This window comes from Hippopotamus amphibius, chromosome 15, assembly GCF_030028045.1.
Source record: "Hippopotamus amphibius kiboko isolate mHipAmp2 chromosome 15, mHipAmp2.hap2, whole genome shotgun sequence".
NCBI classification, from domain to species: domain Eukaryota; kingdom Metazoa; phylum Chordata; class Mammalia; order Artiodactyla; family Hippopotamidae; genus Hippopotamus; species Hippopotamus amphibius.
In genome coordinates this window covers 40,660,834-40,680,224 of record NC_080200.1, presented here as the reverse complement: position 1 = coordinate 40,680,224, position 19,391 = coordinate 40,660,834, and the positions used below count along the sequence as shown (strand labels likewise).

The 19,391-nt window shown below is 33.4% G+C and overlaps 1 protein-coding gene across 5 annotated transcripts in view; it reads left to right on the top strand.

The window, feature by feature from the left end:
* Window positions 1–19,391, top strand: part of NIPBL (NIPBL cohesin loading factor) — a 180,625-nt gene that overhangs the window by 71,426 nt on the left and 89,808 nt on the right. For all 5 annotated transcript variants that reach the window (XM_057708175.1, XM_057708179.1, XM_057708176.1 and 2 more), the window contains 6 exons: window positions 782–947; window positions 4,982–5,109; window positions 11,014–11,113; window positions 11,636–11,787; window positions 15,601–15,761; window positions 16,683–16,779. In XM_057708175.1, coding sequence (XP_057564158.1) covers window positions 782–947; window positions 4,982–5,109; window positions 11,014–11,113; window positions 11,636–11,787; window positions 15,601–15,761; window positions 16,683–16,779 — 804 coding nt within the window. The remainder of the gene's footprint in view (window positions 1–781; window positions 948–4,981; window positions 5,110–11,013; window positions 11,114–11,635; window positions 11,788–15,600; window positions 15,762–16,682; window positions 16,780–19,391) is intronic.

Sequence of the window (19,391 nt, the reverse complement as noted above, 5' to 3'; positions counted from 1 at the left end):
AGTGTTTTTATTAATAAAAAACCTGTTATTACCCATTGTGGCTGAGTGGCATAGTAGTTATACTATATAGGTGATTAGAAATTACATCAAAAATAAAGACCCTGTAGTTAACTTTCTTAACTTTTAGTTTAGACAAATGAACAAATTTCATTTATGTAAAGAAACATTAAATAACTGAATTTAAACTGCTGTAAAACATTTATGCCCTTTTGTTTGCTGTCAGAATAGAATAAAGAGAGACTACATAGGAATTTATAACTTAAAGCAAAATTCCTTAGATATTTTTCTTCCTTCAGAAAGCTATTCTATGGATATTGTTCTCCTACCAAAGTGAGCTGTTTAGTTTTGTATTTTCTTAAGCTTTTGAAAACACACATTACTTGTCTATCTAGTGAAGAGTCAGGTATTGTTGCTTGGTTTATTTGATTCTGATAAATCTTATAACAGAAATAAATTAGATTAATATATTCTCAATTCTTGGACGTTACTTAGTTTTTAACCCTACCTTTTTTGGCTACTCATTTATTAAATTAATAAAGATTTAAGACATGAAAAGTTAGCCCAGAGTTTTATTCTTGAGAGTAGTATAATCTATTATGGTCCAAAGGGACGTTTGGGGAGTTTTGCAGAGTTGTTTGGGGTTTGTTGGGGGAGAGAACGCCTTTTAATAATTTGTCACTTTGATATTTATGACTTATTTTTAATCCCAAAATATATTTAAGCACTAAAGAGATTTCTTATTGTCACTCAGTTTCTAATAATCTGATTTTATTCCAAATAGTCCTGAACCAGCTGCCTCTTCCATCCCCTTTACCTGCTACAACTACAAAGAGCCTTCTCTTTAATGCACGAATAGCAGAAGACGTGAACTGCCTTTTGGCCTGTAGGGATGATAATTTGGTTTCACAGCTTGTCCATAGCCTCAACCAGGTATCAACAGATCACATGTAAGTACAATCTAAAATAAAGTGAAAAGTTTTGGCCTTACTAAGAAAATCATTATTCCTGGTTTTACTTTTATTTCAAAACAATTTTAATACATAATTTATTTGAAATTATTTGAATATCCAAGTGAGAATATAGCCTTACCATGATGCGATATTAATGAGATTTAAATAGGCCATAGTTATTTTGAGACAGTAGTTCAGACCCATGTAATTCTATGCAGATCTTTTTGATTCTTATAATAATCTTGGGATTCATCAAGGTGGATCTGTGCAGAGGTCTAAAGTTGCTCATGAAATTAACTCACTTTTTCCTGGAATTGCTGGAGTAGTTAGAATTCGCAGGCATTAGGGACTTTAATGCTGGTTTCATTTGGAGTAGGCTTATATGCTTTTCATGTAAAGTATAGTGAGAACTCAAAGATTAACTTCAAGGAAGGCTACTACAGAATTTGGAACTAACTTTTTTCTAGGATTTATCGTATAATCTGAACATAGGTGTGTGTTTTCACACAGTAGACTTTTAAAATATTATGAACTAAAATTACATAGCTTATTTACAGAATTTTTACACGAGTGTACTTTTTAGAATTTACTTTTTACTACAAAAGCAGTATATACTTATAATATCTCAACACAAAAATGTAAAAAAGTTCATAATCCACTACACAGTGGTACTCGTGTCCTTCCATTCTTTTATTTGTTTATTTATTTGTTTTTTGAACTTAAAGATTCATTATTTAGGGGAATGAGGATAAAGCACATTATTTTGGAGAGGTCTCTGCCGTTAGCTGTAGCACATACTTTAGGGCCATTTTTAAAGGTGAATTTAGGTGAAATACAAAATGTGAATTTTCTGATGGAGAAACTGAGAAATGATTGCTTAAAATCAGAAGGAAGTATAATATTATGTCACTCCAGAAATTCAACAACATCTAGATATTATATCACTTCTTATACCTGTACATCCTTAATCAAAAGTTTCACCACATATTTAAAGAGATATGGGAAACAGCACATATACAGTTATGATTTTTCTTTTCTTTCGATCTTTATTGCAGTATAATAGCTTTACACTGTTGTGCCAGTTTCCGCTGTACAGTAAAGTGAGTCAGCTGTATTTATACATATGTCCCCATATCCCCTCCCTCTTGAGCTTCCCTCCCACCCTCCTTATCCCACCCCTCTGTGTCATCACCAATTATTGCGTTGATCTCCCTGTGTTATGCAGTTGCTTCCCACTAGCTATCTATTTTACATTTGGTAGTGTATAAATATCAGTGCTACTCTCTCACTTTGTCCCAGCTTCTCCTTCCCCCCCCCCCGTGTCCTCAAGACTGTTCTCTACATCTGTGTCTTTATTCTTCCCCTGCCACTGAGTTCATCAGTACCACTTTTTTAGATTCCATATGTATGTGTTAGCGTACGGTATTTGTTTTTCTCTTTCTTACTTCACTCTGTGTGACAGACTCTAGGTCCATCCACCTCACTACAAATAACTCAATTTCATTTCTTTTTATTGCTAAGTAATATTCCATTGTATGTATGTGCCACATCTTCTTTAGCCATTCATCTGTCAGTGGACATTTAGGTTGTTTCCATGTCCTGGCTATCATAAATAATGCTGCAGTGAACATTGTGGTACATGTATCTTTTTGAATTATGGTTTTCTCAGGGCATATGCCCAGTAGTGGGATTCCTGGGTCATATGGTAGTTCTATTTGTAGTTTTTTAAGGAACCTCCATACTGTTTTCCATAGTGGCTGTATCAATTTACAGTCCCACCAACAGTGCAGGAGGGTTCCTTTTTCTCCACAGCCTCTTCAACATTTATTGTTCCTCAGTTTTTTTATGATGGCCATTCTGACTGGTGTGAGGTGATACCTCATTGTGGTTTTGATTAGCATTTCTCTAAAGATCAGTGATGTTGAGCATCTTTTCATGTGTTTGTTGGCCCTCTGTATATCTTCCTTGGAGAAATGTCTGTTTAGGTCTTCCGCCCATTTTTGGATTGGGTTGTTTGTTTTTTTGGTGTTAAGCTGCATGAGCTGCTTGTATATTTTGGAGATTAATCCTTTGTTCGTTGCTACATTGGCAAATATTTTCTCCCACTCCAGAGTTTGTCTTTTCGTCATATTTATGGTTTCCTTTGCTGTGCAAAAACTTTTAAATTTCATTAGGTCCCATTTGTTTATTTTTGTTTTTATTTCCTTTACTCTAGGAAGTGGGTCAAAAAAGATCTTGCTTTGATGTATGTCATAGAGTGTTCTGCCTATGTTTTCCTCTAAGAGTTTTATAGTGTCAGGCCTTACTTTTAGGTCTTTAATCCATTTTTATGGTGTTAGGGAATGTTCTAAATTCATTCTTTTACAGGTAGCTGTCCAGTTTTCCCAGTATCACTTATTGAAGAGGCTTTCTTTTCTTTTCTCCATTGTATATTCTTGCCTCTTTTGTCGAAGATAAGGTGACCATACATACATGGATTTATCTTTGAGCTTTTTATCCTGTTCCATTGATGTATACTTCTGTTTTAGTGCCAGTACCATGCTGTCTTGATTACTGTAGCTTTGTAGTATAGTCTGAAGTCAGGGAGCCTGATTCCTCCAGCTCTGTTTTTCCTTCTCAGGATTGCTTTGGCTATTTGGCATCTTTTGTGTTTCCATATAAATTGTATAATTTTTTGTTCTAGTTCTGTGAAAAATGCCACTGGTAACTTGATAGGGATTGCATTGAATCTGTAGATTGTTTTGGGTAGTATAGTCATTTTGACAATATTGATTCTTCCAATCCAAGAACATGGTATATCTGTCCATCTGTTTGTATTGTCTTTGATTTCTTTCATCAGTGTCTTATAATTTTATTCATTCAGGTCTTTTGCCTCCTTAGGTAGGTTTATTCCTAGGTATTTTATTCCTTTTGTTGAAATGGTAAATGGGAGTGGTTCCTTAATTTCTCTTTCTGATTTTTTCCTTGTTGGTGTATAGGAATGCAAGAGATTTCTGTGCATTAATTTTATATCCTGCAACTTTACCAAATTCTTTGATTAACTCTGGTGGTTTTCTGGTAGCATCTTTAGAGTTTTCTATATATAGTATCATGTCATCTGCAAAGAATGACAGTTTACTACTTCTCTTCCAATTTGGATTCCTTTTATTTCTTTTTCTTCTCTGATTGCTGTGGCTAAGCTGCTTTAAGATTGCCCCCAGAAATTTATTTAATTTTATCTTTGGACTCCATCTTTGTGAATCTTTCTTATTAGATTTAATGAGTGGAACAATGACAAGTAGAATGTAAAGTTTAAAATCCTGCCTATATTTAATTTTCTGTTTCACCAAAAAATTGTTCACTTCCATAGTTGTGAACTTAATTTGCTACTTACTAATTGCAGATATTCTTAAACCATTTGCTTGAGTTTTTTCCCCCTGATGGGTTTATTTGAGACGAGAACAAAGAGGGGAAAATTACATAACCCTGGGACTTGCCTTAACCAACTTGGCAACATTATTTCATTCAGAGGACATTCTCAAAAAGACAGCCTCACTTGTATTCGAATGTAAGGGAGAAAATATATTCCAAGCCCAAGTATCAACTTCTGTGCATGATTATCACTTCTGCCCTTCCACTATTTTGAATAGTTTAGAGTAGACACTATTTTCTACTTTAAAACTAATATGAACATTCTTAAATAAACTTACAGTTCCATAAAATAATGTTTTGGATTCTTTTTTTTTTTTTCTGTTTAAAATAAAATGGGGGAAAAAAAGAAATCCATAGAAGAACTCCCCTCTGTCATTTTTTTCCATATTTTTTGTCATTTTTTGATAATTCTATTTCTTCTAGGATTAACATCTTCAAAAACCCATGAAACTGTTAGACATACTTGTGTAATTTATTTTTATACCATAAGTCTTCTTGATTTTCTACCTCAGCCTTTTCTGAATTTCACTGGTGAATTGCTGTCTTAACGAATAGAGAATAGAGAATTCTTAATCATCCATCACTGTTTTAATGTTTCATATTTATTTTTTCAATGCCAGAGAGTTGAAAGATAACCTTGGCAGTGATGACCCAGAAGGCGACATACCAGTCTTGTTGCAGGCCGTCCTGGCGAGGAGTCCTAACGTTTTCAGGGAGAAAAGTATGCAGAACAGATATGTACAAAGTGGTGAGGTTTTTAATAATTGGATTTCGTAGTATGTATATATTTAATATGTCTTTTATCAGAACTTGTTTCACATGTAATTAAATTCAGATGTCTCCTTTAACAAGCTTAGCCTGTCATCTATTAATGCCATGTTGATACCTTGAATGAAGCCAAAAACAAAAAAGGAAGCTAAGTGGATGCTAACATTCTTGCAGTTTAACATGTAACTAAATTCCTTGGGAATTAGGCAAACCATAATATATAGTTCACTAGATGTTTCAGAATGTATTCATTTAGTCAGTGAAAGAGCTTTAGCAATTTTTTTTTAATTTTAAAAAACCATCGAATAGATATGAAAGAAGTCTATTTTTTATTTATTGGCTGCATTGGGTCTTTGTTGCTGCACGCGGGCTTTCTCTAGTTGCAGTGAGTGGGGTCTGCTCTTCATTGTGTGCAGGCTTCTTATTGTGGTGGATTCTCTTGTTGCAGAGCACAGGCTCTAGATGCACAGGCTTTCAGTAGTTGTGGCACGTGGGCTCAATAGTTGTGGCTCACAGGCTCTAGAGCGCAGGCTCAGTAGTGGCACAAGGGCTTAGTTGTTCCGCAGCATGGTCCTTCCTAGACCGGGGATCAAACCCATGTCCCCTGCATTGGCAGGCAGATTCTTAACCACTGCACCACCAGGGAAGTCCCAGAAAGAAGTCTTTTCATTAATCAAATAATAAAAATATCTGCAGAGCTTCTCAACATGTAGTACCTGTATAAATAATTATACCAGGTATTAGTTTTAATACTGATGGTAATTACATTCATGGTTATGTAGTAATTGGTTTAACACTTCTTTTTCCTTAGCAATAGAAAAAGGTTTATAAAGGTTTATAATAAATATTACTATTAAGAAAAATTCTGTTTATAGCAAGCATTAGAAAAACCATAAAGGTATGATATCTAATACAGATATGATTTTTCTGTAGTCAAGGAGGACCTTTAAGTTAGGAGCATTGTTCTGGTCTGAAGCTTACTAAATCTAGCAAGCTCAAGTACATGCTTCCCTCTCAAGATTAAAACAGTCAGAAGGGAATAGTTTAAATAACCCAGAAAGGTCCAATTTATTTAATTGATTACTTATATTCAAGAATATTGCCACATTTATTGACAGTACCTCCATAAGCTAGCCATTCCATTTCTTAGTTTTATTTTGTTTTTTAATAGTGTTACTTTGTTGATTCTGTACCTTTGTGTGTGAATTGTGTTTTTAAAGCAATTGCATAGTTGCTATCCATTTCCCAAAGTGGATCCAGGGAAATTTCCTTTCAGGAAATGGAAGGCAGGTATGCAGAGCAAGATTGTATCTTCATCAGGACTAATAAGCTAGATGGCAGTAGAAGGAGACAGATAGGAATGGTGAAATTGGAAAGCTAGAATTACACATACTCTTACGAGTGTTGTAATGAAAGAAAATATGGAGAGATTGTTGATTGGAGAAAAGGCTATAGGCATACCTCATTTTATTGCACTTTGCTTTACTGTGCTTCTCAGATACTGCCTGTTTTACAAATTGAATGTTTGTGGCAACCGTGCATCGAGCAAGTCAGTGCCTTTTTTCCAACAGCATTTGCTTACTTTGTGTCTCTGTCACAGTATTTCAAGCTTTTCCATTATTATTGTATTTGTTATGGTGGGTGATCTCTGATCAGTGATTTTTGAAGTTACTATTGTAATTGTTTGAGGGCACCAGGAATTGCGCCCATGTAAGACAGTGAACTAACTAATTGATAAATGTGTATTCTGGCAGGACTAGCAGTTACCCTCTTCTGGGGCCTCACTATTTTCTGAGACACAACAACATTGAAATGAGGCCAGTTAATAACTCTGCAATGGCCTCTTAAGTGTTCAAGTTAAAAGAAGAGTCACATGTCTTTCACATTAATCAAAAGTTAGAAATGCTTAAGCTTAGTGAAGAAGGCATGACTGTCAAAAGCCAAGATAGCCAAAAGCTAGGCCTCTTGTCCCATACAGCCAAGTTAGCAAAGGAAGAATTTTTGAAGGAAATGAGAAGTGCTACCCCAGTAAACTTTTAAATGTTAAAAAAGCGAAATAAACTTTTTGCTGATATGGAGATAGTTTTAGTGGTCTGGGTGGAAGATCAAACCAGTCAGAACATTCCCTTAAGCCAAAGTCTAATCCAGAGCAAGGACCTAACTCTCTTCAGTTCTCTGAGGGCTGAGAGAGGTGAGGAAGCTGCAGAAGAGAAGTTTGAAGCTAGCAGAGATTGGTTTATGAGGTTTAAGGAAAGAAGCCATCTCCATAGCATAAAAGTGCAAGGTGAAGCTGCAAATGCTGATGTAGAAACTACAGCAAGTTATCGAGAAGATCTACTAAAAGAATTTATGAAGATGGCTGTGCTATGCAAAAGATTTTCAGTGTAGACGAAACAGTCTTGTACTGGAAGAAGCTGCCATCTGGGACTTTCATAGTTGGAGAGGAGAGTCAATGCCTGGCTTCGAAGTATATATAGGCTAGCTCTCTTGCTAGGAGCTAATACAGATGGTGAATTTAGGTTGAAGCCAGTACTCATTGGCCATTCTGAAAATCCTAGGGCCCTTAAGAGTTATGCTAAATCAACTTTGCTTGTGCTCTATAAATGGAACAACAAACCTGGATGACAAACATGTTTGTTTGTAACGTGGTTTATTGAATACTTTAAGCCCACTGTTGAGACCTACTGCTTAGAAAAAAAGATTCCTTTCAAAATATTATTGCTCATTGACAGTACATCTTGTCACCCAGGAGCTCTGATAGAGATGTACAACAAAACTAATGTTGTTTTCATGCCTGCTAATGCAACATCCATTCTGCAGCCCATGGATCAAGGAATCATTTCGACATTCAAGTCTTATTATTCAAGAAATACATTTCGTGAGGCTGTAGCTTCCGTAGTAACGCCTCTGAAGGATCTGGACAAAGTAAATTGAAAACCTTCTGAAATGATTCACCATTCTAGATGCCATTAAGAACACTCTTGATTCATGGGAAGGGGTCAAATTATCAACATTCCCAAGAGTTTGGAAGAAGTTGATTCCAATTCTCATGGATGACTTGGGAGGGGTACAGGACTTCAGTGGAGGAAGTAACTGCAGATGTGGTGGAAATAGCAAGAGAACTAAAATTAGAAGTGAAGCCTGAATTGCTGAAATCTCATGATAAAAATTTAATGGATGAGGAGTTGCCTCTTATGGGTGAGCAAAGAAAGTGGTTTCTTGAAGTGGAATCTACTCGTGGCTAAGATGCTGTGAAGATTGTTAAAATGACAAAGAATTTAGACTGTTACATAAACTTAGTGAATAAAGACGCAGCAGAATTTGCAAGAATTGACTCCAGTTTTGAAAGAACTTTTACTGTGGGTAAAACACTCTCAATCAGCATTGCATCCTCTTACAGAGATATCGTTCATGAAAGGAGGAGTCAGTCAGTGCAGCAAACTTCATTGTCAGTGCAACAAGCTTCAGTGTTTTGTTATTTTAAGCAATTGCCAGAGTCACCTCAGCCTTCAGCAACCACCATCCTCATCCGTCAGCAGTGACCAACATTGAGACAAGGACCCTCCACTAGCAAAAAGATTACAACCTCACTGAGGGCTCAAACAATGGTTAGCATTTCTTAGCAGTAAAATATTTTTAAATTAAGGTATGTACATTGTTTTTTTAGGCATGATGCTCTTGCACACTTAATGGACTACAGTATAGGGTAAACATAACTTTTATATGCACTGGGAAACCACGAAAAATTCTTGTAACTCCCTTTTTCACGATATTTGCTTTATTTTGGTGGTCTGGAACTGTATCTGTGATATCTCCAAGGTATGCCTGTAATAGGATAAGAGCATTAAGTGTAGGATAATGTAAGGAAATATAAGATTGAATAAAGGAAGTCTTCCAAGGCTATTTATACTCCATTTTTATAACATATCTCTAATAAGAAACTGTCTGAGTGTTCACCTTTCAGTCACATATTTTGTGTTTTATACTATATATGCTTATTTTTTAGTCTGAAACGTTTCATTTCTCCATATCCTACTTTGTAAAAACCAACTAGCATTTAAAAACTGATTCATTGCATGTTGTGATTTTTTTTTTTCTAAACATTTTCCATTAGGCTTTAATATTTTAAAAGGTGATTTTTGGTTGTTAAATATAAATGTGAGTCACACATATGGAGAAAATTTAATAATATGCAGATCACTTTGTTCATGGTTCTCTGGATCTTTGAGAGAATCAGAAAGGACTGTTAGTATTTCATTTGCCCCTTTTATTTATAAAACCATTGCCTCCAAACTAGTAATTCCAGCTTGTCACATACAGGGGAAAATACTCATGGAATATTAATTCAGGGGAAAATACTCATGAAGTCTCGTCCCCCTTTTCTCAAATAAATAAATAATCAGCAACAGTAGTTATTTGTAATTAAATTATTAAGCCATGGAATATGTGAGTTAGTACTGAATTTGAGTTGGAAGAGAAAATTCATAAATTGAAATTTAGACTACATATAATAGAAAACACAATATTAGTGTTAGGCTGTGAGGTGATTTTGTGCTCTCATCTCATTTAGCCGCTATTATAGAGCTAGAATCCTTTCTGTGCTTCCTGGTAAATGAACATGTAACTTGTGTTTGATTGTTTCTGGTGAAAGGCACTTTTCATATCAGCAGAAGGAAATGAAATTTGGGAAAATAATGTAATGCTTGAAACTCCCAGAAAGATTGGTTATACATATCATAAGAAAGGTCAGAATTAATCATAGATTTTATCTTTGATTTTAGAGTGAGTGTCTAAATAGCTGAATTTTCCTGCATTTCCTATATAATAAAATACCACTTATGCAATAGTTGAAGGAACAGTGTCTAACTTGAAAAGAAAAAGAAATATGAGAATCTGAAAGCTGTTCTCATACTTTCATTCTTTTTTTTGGCGGGGGTGGGGGGGGGGGAGGTACACTGGGTCTCCATTGCTGCACATGGGCTTTCTCTACTTGCTGTGAGCGGGGGCTACTCTTTGTTGTGGTGTGCGGGCTTCTCATTGCAGTGGCATCCCTTGTTGCAGAGCACTAGCTCTAGGGTGGGCAGGCTTCAGTAGTTGTGGCGCGGCGCTCTAGAGCACAGGCTCAGTAGTTGTGGTGCATGGGCTTAGTTGCACCATGGCATATAGGATCTTCATGGACCAGGGATTGAAGCCATATCCCCTGCATTGGCAGGTAGATTCTCATCCACTGTGCCACCAGGGAAGTCCCACACACTTTCATTCACTAAACAAATATTAATTTAATCCCTGTTTTATGGCAAGAATTATTGTGGAAGAAAGAATAGGAACAATCTGTTCTTTAAAAGACTTTCAAATGGTAATTTCAATACTTCAAACTTTGGGACCCCAAATAAAGTACTTTTTAAAACTTAGGTCCCAATCACAATGAAATAAATAGTTGTAAAATTAAGCTCTTAAGGTGGGAGATGTATGTAATAAGGTATTCCATGTAATAAGAAAAACCACCCAAAAGCCTATTGTAATAGACAAAAGTGTGTAGTTTTTGGTAAGGGTTAGATAAAGTGACTTCTGAAAGTTGTTTTCAATTCTAAAGCCAAATGATAGGACAGTAAGTAGTCAAGTAAAATTTTAAAGAAACAAAAAATAAAATAAATCTCTATCTCTGTCCCTGGAATAGTTGTATGCTAAAAGGATGTTTTGGTAAAATTGGTTACTTGAAATTTATGGTTTCTATACTTTACTCTTCAAAATGAACATGTTGTTTAAAAAGAAAAGAACAGAAAGAATTTTCGAGTGTTTGTGAAAGAATGATTGATTTAAATCACTTAAAGAATGCTTTACCATTAGAAGAAAATAACGTTTACCATTTTTGTGTGTTGTGTAGGAATGATGATGTCTCAGTATAAACTTTCTCAGAATTCCATGCACAGTAGTCCTGCATCTTCCAATTATCAACAAACCACTATCTCACACAGCCCCTCCAGGTAATACATATATATATATAATTTTATTGTGTTGTTTTCTGTAGTGAATATGCTTGGGCGTATACAGTATATACATACATTTAGGTAATGGTGAATTGCATGTAGTTAAAAAGTTTATATGCTTAGCCTTAAATAAGTAACCCACGTGAGTATTTGCCTTAAAATGTTATATGTGGAAATCCTCTTAATATCCTAACTGAAATAGATAGTAACTTAATTTCATACAAAAAAAAGAATGTGTTAAAATAACTAGCGTGTTTGAGATAAACAAGAAAATTCATGGAGTAGAATTTAGGGAGCATGTAAAATAAATGAATTACTCCAGTTTTTACAAACTGTTTAGTATAACTCTTAGGTTATGAATTGTGAATGATTTTTGTACGTTATTTATTTTTCTGAATTTTTCTGTGTACATCGATTTTATACAAATAAGAGTTTGGAGAATTTTATGACAGTGAAATATCAAGGAATATCATATTTGTTTCATTTCCTGATATTGTTTATTTGGATTTTGGGTTTTAGCCGGTTTGTGCCACCACAGACAAGCTCTGGGAACAGATTTATGCCACAACAAAATAGCCCAGTGCCTAGTCCGTATGCCCCACAAAGCCCTGCAGGATACATGCCATATTCCCATCCTTCGAGTTACACAACACATCAACAGATGCAGCAAGGTAAGAAAGTTGATTTTTTATTTACAGGGAATGCCTATAGTTCCCAGAAAATTCATTGTTTTCTTTTTGTAAATTTTAAAACACAAATACTAAACTGTATACTTATTTGTCAATAAACATTTCTTTTAAGCTATGGCTTATATCATTAAAAATATGTTACATTTATCACTTGGAAATTCATCATTTGGGAGGTAAAACGATCAGTGTAATTTGGCTGTTTGGGTTAGTTTATTATACAACTGAGTGTATCTAGTTTTGAAATTAGGTACCGCTTTATTTAATTGAGCTTCTTGGTAGCAGTAAGTCAAAGAAGAATTATGTTTTAATTAGTAGAGCATGTGTAGTGTGAACATTTTAATTTCAAGTAGGTACAGTACTAGTAGAGGAAAATTAATAATCTTGGATTCAAAATGTTTTGGATTAGATTGCTAGCTCTCATTTGAAGTCAGTTGATAATATGTTATCTTTTTAAGATCATATTGCCTTGGGATATATGTCATGGCTACTGAATAATTTATTTACTAGTATAGGTTTATTTGTACCTTTTTGGAGAAATTTCGAAAAGTATAAAAGATAATATACAGGTATCTATGTTTTTGTCCCTCATAATTAATAGCAGATCTTTAACATTTGCAGTCAGTCATTAGTTCCTATTTGTATTCTTGGTTTTTTATTATGCATGGATCAAAATGTCCTTTTATAAACTTTTTATCTTACAAACTTTTAACTTTAGTGTCTTCTATTAAAACAGCCAAGTTCTGGTTTTCCAAAGCTAGATAATGAAACACTAGGTTGAGCCTGTTTCATACAGTAACTCAAGGGAAAACTTGGAGGCAAATCACACCTATGGAATAGACATCTCCAAAATTATAAAATTTAGTGTGAGTGCTGAACAAAAGTATGCATGTATATGGGCTCTTGACACTTGTGAAATTTTACTATTCTACTCTGGTATGCCAAAGTTATGAGGAACATTTTAAATGTAATCAATAAGAGGCAAAATGTTGAAGGAACACATTTGCTTCATATGGAAATATCCACATAAATACGTGTAGGAAAAAAAGTAAGTTTTTACTCTAAATTCTGTTGTTGTTTTATAACAAGATAATCCCAGCTTTTCCAATGAAAAAGTTGAAATCACAAAATCAGAAGCAAAATGTAGTTTGAGGGCCTATTCAGTAATGAGTCATTTCTCAGAAATTCTCAGATACTTGAGAGAACAAAAATAATAGGGATTAGCCCTACACAGATATCAAAATTATTATAAATAAGAAAATTTAATGTGGTAGGGAACAAATAGATAGGTAAATAGGACAGAAAAGTTTCCAGAAATGAGGCAGATGTCTGTGGGAATTTAGAGTTTGTGAAAGGTAATATTTAAAAAACACTTTATATCATAAAATTTTTAACCATGAAAAAAGTTGAAAGAATAGCACATTGAACCATTTCACCAATAAGCATCCTGCCTCTCTACCCTTAAATACATTTGGTAAGAAGTCAGTTCTACTTTATGAACACCAAATGTAATAATTTACCTCTAAAAAATTAAGAACATTTCTGATATCCAGTCTATGCTGTTTTCTCCAGTTGCCTCAAATATGTCTTTTATAACCTTTTATCCCCCATATGTGATCTAGTCTAGTTTCTCACACATTGCATTTGGTTTTTACATCTCTTTTGACTTTTTTAATCTAAACAGTCCCATACCTTTTCCTCACAACGAAAACAAATTTTTTGATTTTTTGAGGAGTCTGTACTACTTTTGTTGTAGAATAGCCTATGTTCCAGGCTTTACTGTTTTCTCATCTTGTTTTTTAATTGCTTATATACTCCCTATATTTCCTGCAAACTGGCAGTTATCTTTAAAGGCTCTATTAGTTTCTATCTGTACATTTTTGGCAAGGGTACTAAATAAGTAATGTGCACTTGATACTGTATCATATCAGAAGTCGTAATGGCAAATGGCTTCATTATTAGGAACATTTAGGTGGTGACCACTTCATTTCTTCTTTTATAATGAACATAATTTTTCCTCTGCAATTAGTGAACAATCTGTCAGGTGATACTTTGAGGTCATGTAACTATCCCATTTCCTATTAATCTTTATCCTAAAGGGTTTATCATCCAATAATGATTCTCTTTTCATCAGTTTTTACACTGGTCATTGGAAAATGGTAATTTTCCAATTCTGTCATTCTAAAGATGGTGTTTTGTACTCAGTATGTAATAATAGATTGTTTAATAAATCATGTTGGATTATTTGGCTAGGCATTTTGAAATTTTAATTGGATTCCTAGATCTAGAGCAGAATGTTCTAGATGGATGAATTATTTACATATTTGTTTGAATTTTAAGTCATAAAATTATAAGAAAACATGGGGTGAATTTTGGGTAATCTTAGGGTCAAGAAGGCCTTGTTTCTAAGCGGAACTGGCTTGTAGAAATGGAAAAAAAAGCAGATTAATTATAAATTTCTGTGTGAGAAGAAAGAACAAATAAGAACAAGTAAATTTAGGGAACAAACATTTTCAAAATTTATTACAAAGTATTAATTTTAAATATATCAAGATTTTATGCAGATTGATAAAAATAAGACAAAAATAAGCTAAAGAAGTAAACAATTTACTAAAAAAGAAAAGCAGATTGGATACAGAAAAGTTTAATACGTATGTGAAAACATGGTCAACCTGGCTCACAATTAAAGAGATGCAAACTGAAATAAAATTTTATATCTACCAGATTAGTGATCATTTTATAGTGTGCAGGGAAATTTGAACTTCATACAGTCTTTATAGGGATATAAATTGATACAGCCGTTTTAGGGAGCAGTTTGATAATATGGATTAAAGACCTAAGTGTGAAAAATAAAACTGTGAAACTTTTGAAAGAAAATATCAGAGAGTAATTTTTATGATTTTGTGTTAAGTAGGAAATCTGAATGTCCAATACATATGAAAAGATGCTTGTCTTCGCTTGTTCATTAAGGAAATGCAGATTAAAGTGGCTGTCAGAGACATTTCCCATCCTCAGATTGACAAAAATCATTGGCAAGGATATAGAGCAGTGAGAACACTTACCTACTACCAGTAGAGTGGACATAAATAATTTGGAAAGCTATTTGTTAATATTTAGTAAGGTTTAAAAACAGAAATATCCAGCAGTTTCACTCCTAGACACATTTGTAAAAAAGTCATATACAAGAATATGTATTACAGCATTGTTTGTGATGGCAAAAATACTCAAGCAATCTAAACTACTAACACAAAGATGAATAGAGTATGTACATTATACAGCAGAATGTATGTGATTATTTAAAATAAATGTATTTAAAACTACGTATATAAAATGAATACATTTCAACACTGTTGAATTACAAAGCAAGTTATAGAAGGATATATACAATACATATACCATTTATATAAAGTTATAATATGCAAAACAGTGCTGTTTGTTATTTAGAAATATATTCATTTATAGCAGAGGTATGAAGATATTCATAGGTAGAATGAACTCTAAACTCAATATAGCGGTTACCTTTAGGGAATAAGGGGAAGGTAGTTGAGGAGAGTAATATGCAGATATATGGAGGGCTTCAGCTGTATCTAATGTCTTATTTCTTTTCAAAAGTTGGTCTGAATGACTTGTGGCAAAGTGTTAAGATTTGATCAAGCTCTGGATGATCAGCCAGCTCATTATATTAGTCTTTGTAGTTTATGTATGCTAAAATATTACTTGTGAACAATTATTATTGTCCTCTAAGAATTTTAACAGTTTATTTTTATAAAGCTTTTTTAAAATTCTTATTAATTTCAGCATCGGTATCAAGTCCCATTGTTGCAGGTGGTTTGAGAAACCTACATGATAATAAAGTTTCTGGTTCGTTGTCTGGCAATTCTGCTAATCATCATGCTGATAATCCTAGACATGGCTCAAGTGACGACTACCTACACATGGTGCACAGGCTAAGTAGTGACGTATGTAATATATTAGTTATCATTAAGGTAATAAAAGAGTTCTAATATTTGTCTCATAACCTAGTATCTTAAATCTGTAATTTGAAGGATATCTACCTTTTATTGAGAATTATACTAAGTCTGAAAATCTAGCTGTACCCATAGAGCTTAATCTAGAGTAAGGTTGGTAAACTGGCCAGTAGTCTGACCTGTAAACTAAGACTGATTTTCACAGTTGTAAAGAGTTTAAAAGAACAACAGCACAACAAAGAATATTATGTGACAAACTGTATACTACCTATAAAGCCTAAAATATGTATTATATGTCCCTTTACAGAAAGTTTGCCAACCTCTGGTCTAGAGATTTAGGTCCTTAATGAAATATACTTCATTTTTTAATATTTACTCACACAAAGATGTCCTCTTAAATAATGAGCCTTTATTTATTACGACTTAGCTCTTTTTCCCTCTAAGACTTGTGCAAAAAATTTTTCCCTGAAATTTAATGTTATTGCTTTAATGTTATTGAAATATTCCACATACTGGAAATCTGTCTTGTTATTGGTTTGGTGGTATTATCATATAAGTTACATGTATTTAAGTTTAACAAAGATGAGATTGAACTCTTCCCTTAAGACATTTACCTTTACAGCCTGGTGGGATGTTCAGAGCTCCTTTTGTAGAAAATAGCAAACAAAAATGGAGCATACTAGTAATACCAGTTTTCTTATTCATTGCCATGCTTAGGCTGTTGATTCTTTTGGATACAATTTCAGTTCTTCTAAGATATACCACGAAGAAAACAGGAAAGTGCAGAAGAATTATGCTTTTGAATACCAACACTTTACCTGTCAGTAATTTATGTCTTTTATTGGTTCTCTTTAAGATTTCTATAAAGCCTCTTCTGTCATTCAAGATATAAATTTTATACTCTATTCCTAGGATGGAGATTCTTCAACAATGAGGAATGCTGCATCTTTTTCCTTGAGGTCTCCACAGCCAGTATGTTCCCCTGCTGGAAGTGATGGAACTCCAAAAGGTATCATTATAACTAAAATTTCCTTAAAATTTTCACATTTCAAGTTGAGTAAAGAATTCAAACTTCTTAATGCAGTTACCAGAAATTATTCTCTGTTGTTTTTCATTTATTTCATTTTATTTATTATTCTTTATTGTTTTTCACTTATTGTAGAAAAAAATGAACCTATACCTATTGGTACTGTTTTCAGATATATACAAAATCATTCTTACCGATAATCCAATGGTCTTTTCAAACCACAATCTTTTTAATTTTTCTTAAATATTTGAAATTATTGATCAGCTTTCCCCAAACAACCTTCACCCTCTCCCCTCAAACTTATTTTGTATTGAATCCACCTGTTTTCCTCCTCCTTTTTTCATTGAATTTTTTTTTCTTCATTAGCTCTTTCTCTACTCTCTCATTTCTCAAGATTTCTGATCTTCCATTGTGCTTTTTTCCATAGCTATTTTACTCAGTTTTGGTAATAGCATTTGTTACTTTTGTGAATAGGACTCTGAAATCAATGTCTTTGGCTTCAGTCCTGTCTTCTAAGTTATAATTTTTCATTTCCAAACAAAACCTCCTGATGTCTAGCTGGTATTTCAAAATCATGTTCAAAATTGTTCTCTCTGTTCTTTCTGCCATTCCTATTTCTCTTAATGCTATTCCAATTCTGAATTATCTTTAAGGTCTTCTCTCACTTCTTAGGTAGTTATTTATCAAAATCTGGCCTGCTCTGTGTTAATTACTTCACTAGATCTCTTACATCTACTTGCATTTCTGCTTATTAAAATCGTATTAACTCTTCAAGTTCTAAGTTAAATAGGTGATCTTCTATGGACCCTCCCCTAGTTTCCCCAAGCTGTTAGTTTATGTTTTTTCTAATAACTTATCCTATACTATCATATGGACATGAATTTTATTTTATCTTCGAATTCCCAAAGATCCTTGTGTGGTCTTCTGTGTATAATAGAGGCACAAAATTCTGTAGTTATGTCTAGGTTTGAGCTATTTTTTAAAATACTTAAAACTAAGGTCTAATAATTTGAGTCATCTGAGTTTGTTGGAAGAGAATATTGTATCCACTTTAAAGAATTAGCTTTTAATTAATTGAAGTATAGCTGATAATAAATTTTATGTACCTGTGAGAGTTTGTATTTATCTATGAGAGTTTCTCATTATAGCCATCTAAAACATGGACTGGTCTGCCTCATTGTAAAGATTTTTTTTTTCATAGATTATGTTCCAACTCTTTGATCAGGGATATTCTTCATGAGGTGAAAGTTGAACTTTTATGAGCCATTCTAATTCAATAATTAGAATTATGAGCCATTCTAATTCTATAATTCTGTGAATTTCCAGGGATAAAAATAACCCAGCTTCTGAAAGAGAGAACAACTTCCAGAGTAACTCTATTTGTACTTTAGGTGTCAAAGTTAGGTACATACCTCACAAGTATTATCAAGGTGAGAAATATTCAGAGTGCCGGAAGGAGTAACAGTGGGATATCTGGCTGCTCTAGATAACCAGACTGTTTTTCCCCTAACTCTTGAGGATGGATAGATGAATGGATGGATGAATGGATTGTTAGATGGATAGATAAACTTTAGATAAAAAGAGAAGAAAACTTTAGAATAATTAACCTCACGAGCACATTACTCATCAGAAGCCTCTATTTCTGTTCACGAGGTTGTTTTCCAACTAGTTTTGAAGGTTGAACGCCTCTTCAGTTAGCCTAGTTTGATTTTTAGATAAATTGTTGGAATTTAGAGTTTGTTCTAAAATATATATAATTTGACACATAAATTTTAAGTAAAAAGGCAATATGATGTGCTATAATTCAGACAGACAAATCTGGATTTAAATTTTTGGTTTGTTAGCTATGTAATGGTGGGAAAATTTCTTGATCTCTATAAGCTTCATGTTCATTTCTACAAAGTAGTGATAATAATACTCATCAAGATTGTTGTAAATCAGTTGAATGAATTGATATGCAAAGCACTTTGCACAAGCTCTGACACAAAATAAATGGCCCCAGAGTGTTAGTTTCATTTCTTTTTAATGTCTCCATATAAGTTCTACCTAAAAACACAATCTACTTATTGATATAGCTTCAAACTAACATTTGTAGTAAATTGTTCCAGTAGCATCTTTATCACATTTAATACAATAGATGTATTCTCTAAAAACTTTTTATGTATTTTTATATATCACACTTTAAATATACTCACATTGCTAATGGAAAGTACAGATTTATGTATCATGGAAAAATTACTTATATATACATATATTTAAACACTGAAACAATTTAAGACAAGTCTAGTTTAAGTGCTATTGGTTGGCCAGAAAGTTTGAGCTTTTCTATTAACACCTTACAGAAAAACCCTAATGAACTTTTTGGCTAACCATTAAAGCACTTTTATCTTGACTGATTTGTGTAATTTCCTATGGTTTTTAAAATTTTTATAAATAGTCTTATTGACAAGAAATGTATTATATTATTCAGATACAGTTATACTTTTATTTCTGAAGCATATTGATGCAATCTTTCCCCATTGACAGCTTGTTAACTAGGAAAAATTTTCCCATTTGATTAGCTTATTTGTAACACTTCCTTATATAGTGTTTAA